Here is a 14,602-nt window from a genome sequence, read left to right on the forward strand (position 1 = left end):
ATATAAGTATCCGCCCATGAAATCAAACTAGCGGTCACATGCACTAGGTTTTCCTTAATGCCATGAAAGTGTTATTTCAATATTAATTTTATAAGCACACATTAAAAATTTCCAACGGATGCTTGAGCCTTGGAGCCAAGGCCATACCCATATAATCGGCACCTATGGTGTACTGAATTACCAATGTTCAATACTACACTTTTCTTTAGTTTTGGAAGAAGAACATCACTAATATGTTTTGAAATGAAATGAAATATCTAGTTTAATATCTCACTATTATGCACCGAGGCTAAGGGAGACGATGATGATGAGAAATTAATGAAATGGTGGAATAAAGAAAGTAGGAGGAAACGGGAAAACCCCTAGAAAATCCACGCACACAGTGTTTCTCCACCAAAAATATTCACATGGCGCAAGCTGGGAACGAACCAGGGACCCCATACACCAGAAGTGAATACTCTACCAATGAGCCGGTACTTGTGCAAGACTCTTGCGCAGAAGTCTTGGTCTTGGTCTTGGTCTTGGTCTTGTACCCCTTGGTCTTGGTCTTGGTCTTGCATCAGGATTCCTGGTCTTGGTCTTGCATGCAAGACTCTTGCAGAAAGTGCAAGACCAAGACACTTGCGCTCATCACTACATCCCACCGATCTCGATGAAATTTTCAACATAGATGAGGTTCGGACCTGGGATAGTTTTTATCGTATTACTTTCACGGTGCAACTTAAAAGAGAGAGAATGAAAGAGACATTCAAAAATGACCATTATTAGTGTCGATTTTATAGTTTTCTGGGTCACTGAGATGAACAGTGACACTTCTGAATGCTGTTTAAATCCAAATCAGCCCCGCAACTTGAGGTAGGGGAGAAGATATATAAAAATGATCAAAAATTACCAATATTAGTGTCGAATAGTTTTCTGGGTCGCTGAGATGAACAGTGACACTTCCGATCCCCTTCACATCCAAATTCAGCAACGCAACTTGGGCGAGCTGAAGGCGAGATACATAAAAATGATCGAAAATGACCAATATTACCATCGAGTCCATAGATTTCGGGGTCGCTGAGATGAACAGTGACCTTCCGATGCCGTTTAAATGCAAATTCAGCCACGCAACATGGGGAGGGGTAAAAAGTGACTGACTAACGGAACATATTACTATTTTTTTCTTAATTTAACAGAGCGAAGCGGGTAATTAATGCTAGTATATAATATTTTACAATTAAAATCAAAATAAGCAAACTATTTCAAAAGTAATATTAACTAGTTTGAAGAACCTGAGTCAGGAAAAGTTAAGCATGGCTTGCTAATTTTCGTTTAACAATATATATATATATATATATATATATATATATATATATATATATATATATATATATATAACTTTAATCAGTACACTTTTAATAATGTTATTGCTAAAATTAAAACTTATTACTTACAATATTCTTTTTTCCTTTTTTTTTGTGAGAAAAATAACTTACGTATCACTGATAGAGCTTCTTTAATATGTTTGAGAGGCATACAGCTTGTGTAGAAAACCTCGTGTTAGGATAGCATACTTCCAATAAAACGAGGGCCATTGCAAAAGTCATGGCAACTATTTTTTTTTTTCGAAAATGGTAAAGAATTAAAAAAAAAATTCTGAAATATGCAAATGGAAGGTTAGTTTATGTGTAAACAATATTTGTAGGAAATGGATGAACACACACACTACCATAAAGATATAGCACGATAAAAAAAAGACGAAAAAACTTTGTTGTTCCAAAAGTGTTTCTGTCAATTGTAACTGTATACAATAGCACATTACAAACTACGTGCATTCCATGGGATCAGGAGTCTCCCCAAGAATTGACAAGGTGTACTGTTGCTATTGATAGTAAAACACGTTTGAAGCGAGAAAAAAATTTTCGTCTTTTTTTGTCATGGTATATCTTTATGGTAGTGTGTATGTTCATCGATCTCCTTACATGTAATGTTTACATATGAACTAACGTTCCATTTGCATATTTCACAATTTTTTTTTATTCGTTATCATTTTCGAGAAAAAAAAGTAGTTGCCATCACTTTTGCAATGGCCCTCTATTATTATTAAAATACTCTTCCAGGCTTGGCATTTTTTACATTAAAACTATCGTGTAAATATACTAATACTATATTATGTAATACGTATCAGAGCATCTAGTGTAAAAAAAAAAAAAAATCAGCTAGGATCTGAAATTTGTCAAGTCCTCTCCCAACGCTTCTTAAGAGTATAACTATCTAGACTAAAGATTTTACAGCTCGTAGTTCAGAAAAAGAATTCGTACAATTATCCCTGTTGACTGAGGAACACAGGTTGTTACTGAAAGAAATGTTTATGAAAGAATTTATGGAATTAGAATGTGGAAGAATACGGGAAAAGCCTAAGAAAAACAATAAAAAAAACATAGACACGATGTAGTTCATCTCAAATTCACATAACCGCTTCGCACTTTCTCTCGCTGTGCTACTGTGTTCCTAGTGTGCAGCTTAAAGTAAATTTTCATTGAAGCATGATTTCAATATCATTGAACTTCAAACCTCCTTCAGGCTTAAGTGAAAAAAATAGTATTCCTGGTTTCTACTACCAAAAATACACAACTACCCGTATATGTTATGTTCCAATATCGTTGGACATGCTATTCAAAGTTCCTCCGTGAAGTCATATTTAGCAATGCAATAATTTACAAGCACTTCGGTCTTAGGTTTAGCATGTTGGATAAATCTCATATAATTTCATTCCTTCCTCTAGAGAACGTATAAAAGAACAAAAATCTTCGTGGTTTAACCTTCATTGGCTATGCTTTCTTTTGAATGGTAGCGTTGGTTGAGTGATAAATCCAGTTAGTATATTTGCTGTGTGGTGTTGAATGCCTCAGAAATACTGAAAGATAAATTTGAGAAATAAAGCATGACACCATAAAAACACTATTGTTATACTATAATAACTATATAAATAATACTAACTATATAATACATGCTAATTTACGAAATAACGTTTACTACAAGCGCTGTCAATGGTAACGGGTGTTTCCTGAACATATCAATCATTCATTAAAAAGTTTTCATGTGGTTAGTTTAAATTGTCAATACGTATGCAATCATTGATTTCCGCATCAGTGTACGAATTCTTGGCTCCGATTCTTCACATTTATGTTTCTGGTGGGATTATTATTTATTTTGTAATCATTATTTAATATCGTACAATTTATTCTTTACTCCAGTAATAGTACGTGATGTTACAAAAGATCCTAACTAAAATTGTAAAACCAATATTAGCTTGCAAATAATGTGAATACAATTCGATCTCATCCTCTCATCGTTAGGATATGTTAACAAATGATTAAATTTCTCGATTCAAGAAGATTAGACTTCTTTGTCAGTATTCTCAATTACAAGCTCTTCACAACTAGAACACTAGAAAGTAGCGCTATTATACTAGCATTAGTAATGCTGACTTAAAATGAAAAATATGTATTATAGGACACACGTGTGACAAACTGAGGCCACCTGAATACAAAATACGTTATTGTAAACCCCTGGCCCGCGTACTGTTTAAGGCTTAAACAGTCTTAGAAATGAGTAAAATGTTTTCTTAATGATAGTGCTTCTTTACTTTACTACCAAATTTCAAATATTTTCTGTTACAGCTTAACCAAAGAAGAGTATAAATTCGGAGTGGTAATAGAGTCAATAAACTCGCTGTTTCTGCCTTGTTCAGTGTCTTCAATTGTCTCAATACTCAAAGCTTTGGGAAATATGAAGTATATACATTGTATTATACTGCATAATACATTTCAACAGTACATCAAGCACAAATCGGAAATGAAAGAAGCAAAAGGTATGTGAGTGTTTTAATTTGAATCTAGGTTGTTGAGTATATTCGGTGCATTTCTATGCATTTTGTTTTCTATAATTGAATATTAGTGAAGACCTTATCTTAAATTATTCGAAAAAGAATTATGTCATTACTTCGTTCAGTCACTGGTGTCTTGAGTGATGTATTTCATACACGCCGCATCAGTCATGTGGTTGCTTTACAAAAAATAAGATATCGTACACGTTTGAAACACAAGATCGAGAACCAATGGCGGAGGCTATAAAAATAATAGAAGGCAAAGTGTACAAATTCATATATATTAAATCAAAATTAAAGAATTTGACAACAAATAACAATGAATATTCGTCGTATCATTATAATTAATCTTAATTTTCAACTTAATTAATTATATAATTCATAATTATCGCTGATAAATTTTCGTTAATTCTAAATGAAACGTTTTATTCATAGTAAACAGATTGAATATTTTGTTTTAAAAATGCATAAAATCTGGAATTTTCTTTGTCACCAAGAATCTCTATACATTGATCCAAAGCCATATAAACATTGCCTATACAGAATATGATCTTACAATATTATAATAGTTGCAATGAGTTATTTCCTTTCCTACCTCTGAACATGATTAATAATGTTCCCTCAATGAATTGGCAAATGTCACTCAAAGAACTTTGCATATTCTCTATGAATTGCAGTATAAAACCGCTCCTCCTCCACCACATTCTTCTGACATCTCTTCCACCCATTACTTTATCTTCCGTAATCTCACGCACTTCTTGGGAGAGAAGTCCTTCGCTTACTTACATACAAGCTTGTCATGATCTACCATATTAACTTTGGTCAAGATCGGATGAGTTTAATTAAATTCTTTTAGTGAAATTTGTTGGTATTACGAAGTTAAAATAAAAATTTGATGGACAATAACTCTAAAATTGGCAACCTGCACTAATAAATACTTCATGCACTAATTTTCGTAGTGATTGGATGAGTTACGTTGATAGTAAGCATTATACAATATTCTTTCATTGGAACCAAACTCAAATTTGATGGTCAATAACTCAGGAATCTAAGGCCTGCAAGTCATAATATTGCATATGGTTACGAAGCTTGTCCAAGTATATCGCATGACAATTGTCAAAATCCAGTGAGTTTCATCAATCATTTGCGATATACACATCCATGTTACTGATATTTTAAAATAAAAATCAGATGAAGGACGAAAACAAAATTAACAAACGAAAAATCTATCGGATTTTTTCGAAAAGCGAAAAACGAAAAATCATCGAAAAACGATAAATTATAGAGAAACGAAAATCAACGAAAAAGAAAAAATCGAGAAACGATAAATCGAAAAATGAAATTTCGAAAAGTCAAAAAACAGATTTTTTAAAAGAGGCCACCAACATTGGTGAAGGAAAAGTGTCTGGTGCATAAGATAAATTTTTAACAAACCTGAATTCACTTGAATTTAAATTATCAAAAGGAACGTCTCATTTCATGTATGAGATAATTGTTATCAAAATACATTGCAAAAGAATAAACAGTACATATTGCTTTTTAATGTGATTTTTAACTGCTCGCGAAGTTACGAACAACAATATATGTCTAATACGCGAATCATTGTATAAGTAAATGTAAAAAAATAATAATAAATCCTTTTCCTTTTTAGCAGTTTTCCAAGACATTTTCACACAAATAAAACAAACTTCACTATTGTACAACTAGAGATGCGCACGAGTCGAGTCGAGTCGAGATTTAAGCCTGTCTCGACTCGTCTCGAGAAAGTGTTGTCTTGACTCATGTCTCCACTCGAGAGTATCTGTCTCGACTCGACTCGAATTCGAGTCGAGACGTCTCGAAATTCGAGTTGAGAAAAAATATACGAGTTAAAATATACGCACACATCAGCCAGACCATTATGACTACCTACCTAATTGTCAGTATGTTGACCTTTCGCACGGATAACAACGGCGACACGTCTTGGCATGCACGCAATGATCCTTGGTAGGTCACTGGAGAGAGTTGACACCACATATGCACACACAGGTCACCTAATTCCCGTAAATTCTGGGGAGGCGGGCGATGCGCCCTAACGTCACGTTCAATCACATCCCAGATGTGTTCGATTGGGTCGTCGGCTGCGGAGGCCCATTGTTAGGAGTGTTCGGTGCACTGTGTTCAGACTAGTGTTGTGAAGGCCTGGGAAAAAACGGAAATTTTGGATAAAAGAACAGTTTTTGTACGGTTTTCTCGAACTTGAAAAAACTGGAAAATTTGGGTAAAATCGAAATTTTCGAATATTTTATTATATTATGCTTTCAAAATTAAATCTATTTTGTATTTACTACTTTAGAGTTAAGATAATTGAGTACTTATGTTTCTTGTATTAGAATAGGGAAATTTTGTACACAACTCATTCAAACACTTCAAAGTTAGCACCGTGATAGAACGGAGTTATGGCTACAAAAGAAACTAAAATATAATCCTAGTTAGCTTAATTAGTATAGAACTCTATGGCCTATGGAACCCAGAGGTTCAAGGCCGCGTTCACAAAAGCTCTCCACTGACTTCTATCCTTAGTCAATTGGATCCAGTTTCTACTTTGTATTCCTATCTCTGCGAGATTCATCTTAATATTGTCCTCCCATCTGCGCCTAGATGTTCCTAATGGTCGTTTTCCGATTGGTCTTCCAGTCAAGACTTTGAAAGCGTTTCTACTTTCTTCCATTCTAGCTACATGACCTGCCCACCTAAGCCTCCTAGACTTGACGACCCTAACAATGTTGGGTAAACCGTATAAATTATGTAGTTCCTCGTTATGAAGTTTCCGCCATTCTCCCATTCCCGTTCCTCTTGGGTCCGAATATTCATCTCAGGATCTTGTTCTCAAATACTTTCAGTCTATGTTCTTCCCTCAGAGTAAGTGACCATGTTTCACAACCATACAGAACAACAGGCGTGATTATCGTTTTATATATTTTAAGCTTCAAATTTCTCGACAGGATTCGCGACGACAAGAGATTTTGAACCGAATAATAACACAAATTCCCAGCTTTTAGTCCACATTTAATTTCTTCGTGAATATGATTTTCGTCTGTTAATATTGATCCTATTGATTGTTTTGATAAAGTGAAAACAAACAACAAAAAAACTCTGATTTTTCAATAAACCTATACATTTACTATTTGGTATTTTTTTAAGTTTCTTGTCAACCCATTTTTAAGACAGAAAAGGAAATATTCCGCTACCATTAAAAGGTGCCAGTATGCCGTATCGTTGCGTACCGACAGAAAATATTCTCCCTTCTGCCAAGTTGCGGGACTGAATTTGCATTTAAACGGCCGGAAGTGTCACTGTTCATCTTAGCGACCCCGAAAACTATCGATTCGACACTAATATCGGTCATTTTCAATAATTTTTATATATCTCCTCCTTCCTCCAAGTTGTGGGTCTGAATTTTGATTTAAATGGCATCGGAAGTGTCATTGTTCATTTCAGCGAGCCCGAAAATTGTAGATTCGACACTAATATGTCATTTTCCCCTCTCTCCTTCCCTCAAGCTGCACCTTCAAAGTAAAATGATAAAAACCATCCCGAACCTCATCGATGTTCTAAATTTTATCGAGGTCGGTCTGATGATTCAAGAGTTACTCGTATTAAGTTAGAAACATAGTCACTTTCATTTTGATTGTAATAGATAATAATCTGTCGCACTAGAAAACATGTATTTGTTTACAAACAGGATTTTGTACATAAAGTTTATGTAAGTGTCTATATTAAAATATTAAATAATAGTAATTACTGTATATGTTTTAGTGCATGAGTATTAATGAAATTTGCCTACTGCTCTTTCTCTTAAGAAATAATTTGGTTAAAATTAACGAAACTTTACCGGATCAAAGAGCATATTAAGAACTCATTTTCTTTCGAGAGACCTATTTATTGCAACAGAAACACTTCATGATGGTAGCCTTGTACGTAACTCTAAAAGTTCTTTAACTAATGCACATCCACGAATAAACAACATAACAGAAATGAGTGCAGACTATTTATTAATTTTCAACTAGCTGAACCTGCGCTCTCTACGTAGCGCACCATTCACATATGATCATGAATCTCCTTGTCATTCCTCATATTTGTACATGTCCCTTTACAGATACAAGTGAAGGACCCCTTCATAAAAATCTGCAAGGGGTATCATAAAGGGGATTTTTTTTCTTTATTGTTTTTCAATATCTGGCACCGTTTGCAAGATTTGAGCGCACTTGTGGTTGGAATTTCTAATTCATATATGATCAGTGTTTTCTTTCTATTTGCATGCGTTATGTAATAAGTAAATAAATTACACACACAATTAATTATGTCAGTTACATACGGAGTTCATTAAAAAAAAACTCTCCAAACAATGAAGATTCATCTTAGATTGGAGAAATGGTTATCCTTCGTTTTCTTATCATTTGGACATGAAACAAACACTGAGAGATATACAACCCCTACATACAACTATGTGATGTTGAAATATATAACTCGTAGGTACTTTTAAAAAATTTCAGTACTTCCAGTGCACCCCTAAAAATTTAATAAAGAACTAATGGCCATGTTTTTTTTAAATATTCATTAGAACTGGACGAATTACACAAAATTTAGAATCGACCGAATTCAGGTCAAGTTTCGAATTGAGTTGAGCCAAATCGAGCCAAGTCCTGTGTGTAGTTTCAAGTACTATCTGCAAGTAGACAATATAATTATTATAAATAATATTACAACTTCTACAAATTATTATTATTATTATTATTATTATTATTATTATTATTATTATTATTATTATTATTATTATTATTATAACAATAACAACACAGCGTATAAACAGGAATGACACACGGTACATATCTCAATACCAAAAACTAATTGACTACCTACCTCGGTAGTCGTGAAGTCTAGGAGGCAAGGACATCGTTCACGAGGTTCTCGGTTTGAGTTCTGGAGGAGCAAGTATTTGGGCTCAAGCTAAAAATTGTTAAAAGTTATAGGGTGCCGGGAAAACAAAATTTCAAAACTACTCAGCCCTAGTTTAGGATTGTCAATGGCTCGAGCGGCTCGGCTCACAACTCATTCACTGTCGAGTCGAACCGAGAAGTTAGCCGAGCTTACAACTCAGCTTATAGCTCACCTGAGCCGAAACAAACCGAGCTGATGGCTCACCCCAACCGAGGCGGCTCGATCCATGGGCTCAGTTGAGCCACGTCAAACCGAGCCGATGGACTCGTTTTAACCCAGACTACTCAAGCCATCGGCTCAATTGAACCGAGCTGATGGCTCATCTCAACCGAGTCGACTCGAGTTATTCCCTCAGTTGAACCGAGCCGAGCCGGTTGACATCGCTACCCGGGTTGGGCTTGTGCTTGGGCTCAACAATTCGACCGTGCAGATCTTAGCTTTGATGGTAAGAACTACAGTATATACTTATATTGGTGCTCACGACATTTGAGGGTGTCTCGTTATAAAGATCTATTGTCTCGTTATCGCGACGAGACGAGATGTGAGCAGTGTCCTCTCTCGTGAGCAACACTGAAAGTATTCGACATTACTGTTTCTCATTTCATGATTTCACTTTCCAATCTAATCAGGTCATGATTTCAAAACGAGTTAAAACGAGCTGAGCGAGCGAGCAATTTATCAAACTAGACTCGAGAAAATTACCTTTGACTCGACTGGAAACTCGACTTGAATTCGAGTCAAGTTTTAGCTCGACTCGTGCCCATCCTTAAGCTCAAGCTTCTCAAGCATTTTTTAAAGTCCACGCTATTTCCTAGTTTCTCCAGGACTAATTGCAATATGTGGTCAAGGGATGTAAGTTGATTTTCTACGTTTCTCCGGATTGCAATTTTTAAGCCCTGTCTCGCAAAAGCATGAAAACTAGACGTCGCATCTGTTTTTAGTACACTTATAAGTTTCGCTGCGGTTTAACTTATTGTGCCAACCCTCCACTGGATCGTTTGTTCTGTGTCTTTGACCATTGCAGTTCTATATTTCTCTGAATGTTTGGAATGTCCATCCATTGCTCAATGAAATATTCGTTTAACTCTTCGATTTTCTGACCGGACGGACAGTCCTCCATGACGATAAGCCAAACTTTTTCGATCCTGTTCGATGATTTTAATGCTAAGACACTACACATACGAACATGATGACGTACATATTCACTGTGGATGTATCCTTCGATGAGATCTAAAACCTTCCACCAAATGCTGTGGTTAAAATGACATGAGAAACCAGAAACCTATGAATTAGGAAACACCGCACGCAATGCATTGATTGCAGCAAGTTCAAAATCCACTTTCAGCACTCAAGATTCGTTCTGGCCAGACCACAATTTAAGAAATGTAAACAGTTCCTTGTATTTTCGTTCTATTTTATCTGATATCAATGCGACTAGTATAATCAATGTCTTATCATGTGTGGTTCCTTTATCTGCATATATGGTGTGCAATTGGGAAAAATAGTTGAAACTAGTATTAATTCAATCGTTCGTATTTACTTTAACTTGTGTTTGTTCTGTTTCTGTTCTTATATAGTTGACATTAGTTCTGTCCTCCCACCCCCTATAGTGAAAGCGGTTTCAGGATGAATCACATGCTTGACAGGTGGACGGTGTGAAAATGCACCACACCTGCAGAATGATTTATTTGATAATGAAGACAATGCGAAATTGCTCGATAATGAGCACCATGTGAAACTGCACCGTGCAAAATTGCACGGAATCTTGCCAAATGAGCTTTGGTGAACAAACATCATGTGCGTGAGTTTTCTCGAGATTCTCCCGTTTCCTTCCACTTTCTTCATTCCACCCTTTCATTCATTTCACTCATCATCACTATCTCATTCAGCATAGCAGGTATAATCGTGAGACGTAAAACATAAATATTTCATTTTTTTTTTTAAAAAAATCAGATCAGACATATTAGCTGAAAAGAATAATTCTCGGAAATAGAAATAACCTGACAAGAAATTTGCTTATATGGAATTTTATAAAATATTACAATTATTTTGAGATCGTTCCAAATTTAACCCTTAATTAAAAATTTGAATTCTATTTGATGACAGGTGTGTCAGATAGACCTCTGCTCATATGTATAGATGAACATTTCAATCCTGCCTCTTATGTACTACACAGAGATCATAAAAATGTTTAAAGCAGGGATGCAAATAAGCAACAAAATTTTACTCGCTATTAGCCCACATCCCAGTTTTTACAGTTTGAAATAAATAATAGTGACTCGCCCGCACCAATGAACCACTCGCCCCGGACGAATGGGCGGGTGGTTATTTGCACCCCTGGTTTAAAGGTAACCAAAAAGTTCTGTCGCTTTTTCACCCACCACTTTCGAACATCGATATGTAACCTAAGACATACCTGGAAGATCAAAAATAGTTCCCATCAGCATCGACGACGTTTCTGCCAACGTTCTGGAAGGCCATGAATTCCATCGCGGTAGAATTTGGTGGGCTGTAAAGCGAAGAAGGTATCAAGTGCATTTTGCACCTCTACTAGGGATTTGAACTGGCGTCCTCCAAGGTAATTGTCCAAGGAATGGAGCAGATAATATCAAATGGTGCAATGTCCGGGGAGTATGGCTAATGCAATAGTGTTTCCCATCCAAGGCATAGAATGGTGTCTCGGTTCATTCTAGCCACGTAGGGCTTAGCATTGTCCTGTAACAGGAGGACCTTTTGCGATTCAGAAGTGCTGGTTCCAGAGTTTTGTGTTCTTCTTAAACACGGCTCAACTGTAACAGTGCATAGTTGCATTGATGCTCTGACCCGTTGCTGGTAGCAGTTCCCAATGCGCGATGCTGCAAGCAGTCCATCAAACACACAGGGGGACCTTCTGGTTCAGTGCTGATTTCGGCTGTTATAGAACCAGTTCATGTGATACTAACCAATGATGACGGCGCCGTGGAGCTTCGTACAGAACCCACTTCTCATCACATGCCAACACCCTGTTCATAAATAGCTCCTTCCTCAGACGAGATAGCAAAGAAACATAGGTATCTCTGCTCGCATTGCCTTCTGCCCTGGAGTCAAAACATGTGAGACCCATCTACCCAACTTGTAGCGCTTCCCAAGTTGATGGAGGTGCTACCGAATGGTTTCTCTACTCACACTGAATTGTAGTCTCCGTTCCTCAAATGTCTGGCTAAGTTCGCCTCAATTGCTGCCTGAAGATCTTCACTTTGTACATGTGTTGGTCTTCCGGCACGTGGTGCGTCTTCGAGGGTTTCGTCACCGTCCTTAAACTCGTTAAACCATCCCTGCACTGTCCGCGTAGTCACGACACCCTCACCAAAGGCCTGACATATCTTCCGCCCAGCTGCAGCGGAGTTTGACCCCAGTTTGAACTTGTACAGCATACATGTTCTTATGACGCTCTGTGGAGGTCCCATGTTCACTGTGTCTTTAGTAAGTTCACGGTGTAACTGAACTGCCATAACGAGGTAGTATGTTGGATACTTACACCAACAACTGACCTTCGCCTTATCTCCATTCGCATTCAACTCACGGTGTGAGGGCCAATTGGACACAAACCTCCACAAAAAGCGACAGAACTTTCTTGGTTACCTTTATAATTGCTCGAAATTGTTGAATATTTTTGGTTGTAACAATTTTTTTATGGGATATATGATGCCTAAAAAGTAATAGAAGAAATAGCTGAAATAGAGCAATAGCATAACGCAACAATTAGTTGTGACCATAAAATAATCCACATAAATGAAAGACGACTACGATTAGAAAGAAAAAAATGGTGAACATTTTATTACGCAAAACGATTTCTTCGCAGTAAACATCTTATTCGTTACTTTGACAAATTAGAAAGAATACAAACTCCAACTATTTTCACCCTTTTGTAAGTTGCTCCTACTGTCATTTGCTACACAAATCACTTATTTCTCCTAATCCCTCAGAATATTCGTTTTAACCTATTTCATCTTTTTATTCACCATTAAGAAATCGATTTTCCTCTTTACCACTTTCTTACTTCATTTCGAAATTAACTTTCTTGATACTGATACTGTACTACTATGATTTTTTTTTTTTTTTTTAGATATATTAAATTTTTTCTTCAGCAGCTTTATTATTACTTTCATCGTTCACTTCTAATTCTGGTTTTGCTGGACTTATCTCTGTAATTCCCTCAGATGAATTTGCCTCTGTCTCCTGTTTTTGTTCCTGCACTGTATCTTCTTCATTACACTGCTTTTGCTGAATGCTATCAATAGGGTTTTCTGAAGGATCATGTAACTCAAACTTCTTCTTCTCGTCAATGTTCAAACCAACAGGAAATTTGTCCTTCTTTTGATCGTGTATCATCATTTCCAGTGGAAAATCTTTCTTGAGAACCTGTTTCTTTGCTAAGTCACGGAATCGAGCAGGCCCTTGTATGGGTGGAATATCATCGTCGGAGGAGCTTTTCCTTAATGACTTGAAAATCCATTCAAACAAGCACATTGTGAGTTAGCTCGATTAACATTAGCAAGCGAATTAAATTAAAGAGTATTTAGTTTCGTGGAGCACAGTAGAATATTAATTACTTAAAATATTTTAAAAATCTGTTCGTGTTGGTTTTGCATATTACTTTCTTCACATTCAAGGCGCAGTATGAGTAAAGTTGTTTCTATAGAAATAGCTGTTTAAACCAAAATATAACACTATTGTTCAAAATGTTGATAATTTTGTTATTTGTAAAACCGTAACAATACAGTTAATTAAAACATCAATCAGTCAATATAATGTAATGACTATTATTATTTTATTTCGATTGTGTCATTTCTGAGGAAGACCAAGAAATAGTTAAAAAAAAAAAACGCCACTCTCATGTCTAAATGGCTGCAAGGCACCACCTCCTCATGGTGTAGCCTGAAAAACACCAATAGTGCCAATTCAGTGTAGTTAGCAAGTTGAAAATTATTGTCTCTTTAGAAAGTGACTTCGTCCATAATTTTTCATCCATTTATTTACGTTATTTCCTTGCCCTTATGTTGCGTATACTGCATAAAGACTTGCGAGTGGTTGGTTGGAGTTTTGTACAAGGATGACTATTGTATAAGGACGTCCTCTGTTTGAGGTGGACGTCCATCATTCCGACCTGCTTGTCCCTGAGTCAAATGTTGCGTTTATTTTTATTTTCATAATAATAATAATAATAATAATAAAACGTTAAAAAATTCATATGAATTTTTCTGTTCTCACCTTTATTTTATCCCGGGTTCAATTCCCGGTGGGAGCTGTGTAGGACCACGTCCCATATAGCCTTGCTGCTGAAAGGGTCGCTAAACTAAAATTCAAATTAAACAAATCGTTATTTAATTGAGTGGTTTTTGTTAGCGCTATTTTTCATTCCCTTTTGTGTTTTTATTTTTGCTGACAAGCATGGTGGTTTGGTGTACTTTCCATTCTCCGTCACACACAGTACAATTATATTGTCCAGCAATCTTCAAATTACCACTAAGAGCTACCTTCCATTTACGGTGGCTGATGTATTCTGACCTTCAAACTATCATCATCATGCATTCTATAGAGACATCCTTTGCTTGCTTTATTTCAGTTTTGCTCGAATTAGACTATGAATACAGGATTCTTAAAACGTGTTTTCTTCCAGCAGAATATTAGTTTCACACTTCACGCAGCAAAAATTCACCCTCAAAGACAAAAGAGACAAATTTTTGCTGCGTGAAATGTGAAATTAATCCA

The 14,602-nt window shown here is 36.1% G+C and overlaps 1 protein-coding gene across 1 annotated transcript in view; it reads left to right on the plus strand.

Moving 5' to 3' along the window:
- The window catches only part of LOC145685811 (hydrocephalus-inducing protein-like), a 461,224-nt gene that overhangs the window by 111,319 nt on the left and 335,303 nt on the right, over positions 1–14,602 (plus strand). The window contains exon 13 of the mRNA XM_081758381.1: positions 3,666–3,856. Within this exon, the coding sequence (XP_081614507.1) occupies positions 3,666–3,856 (191 nt within the window). The remainder of the gene's footprint in view (positions 1–3,665; positions 3,857–14,602) is intronic.

The sequence above is a fragment of the Thermobia domestica genome, chromosome 1, assembly GCF_964235325.1.
Source record: "Thermobia domestica chromosome 1, izTheDome1.hap1.1, whole genome shotgun sequence".
NCBI classification, from domain to species: domain Eukaryota; kingdom Metazoa; phylum Arthropoda; class Insecta; order Zygentoma; family Lepismatidae; genus Thermobia; species Thermobia domestica.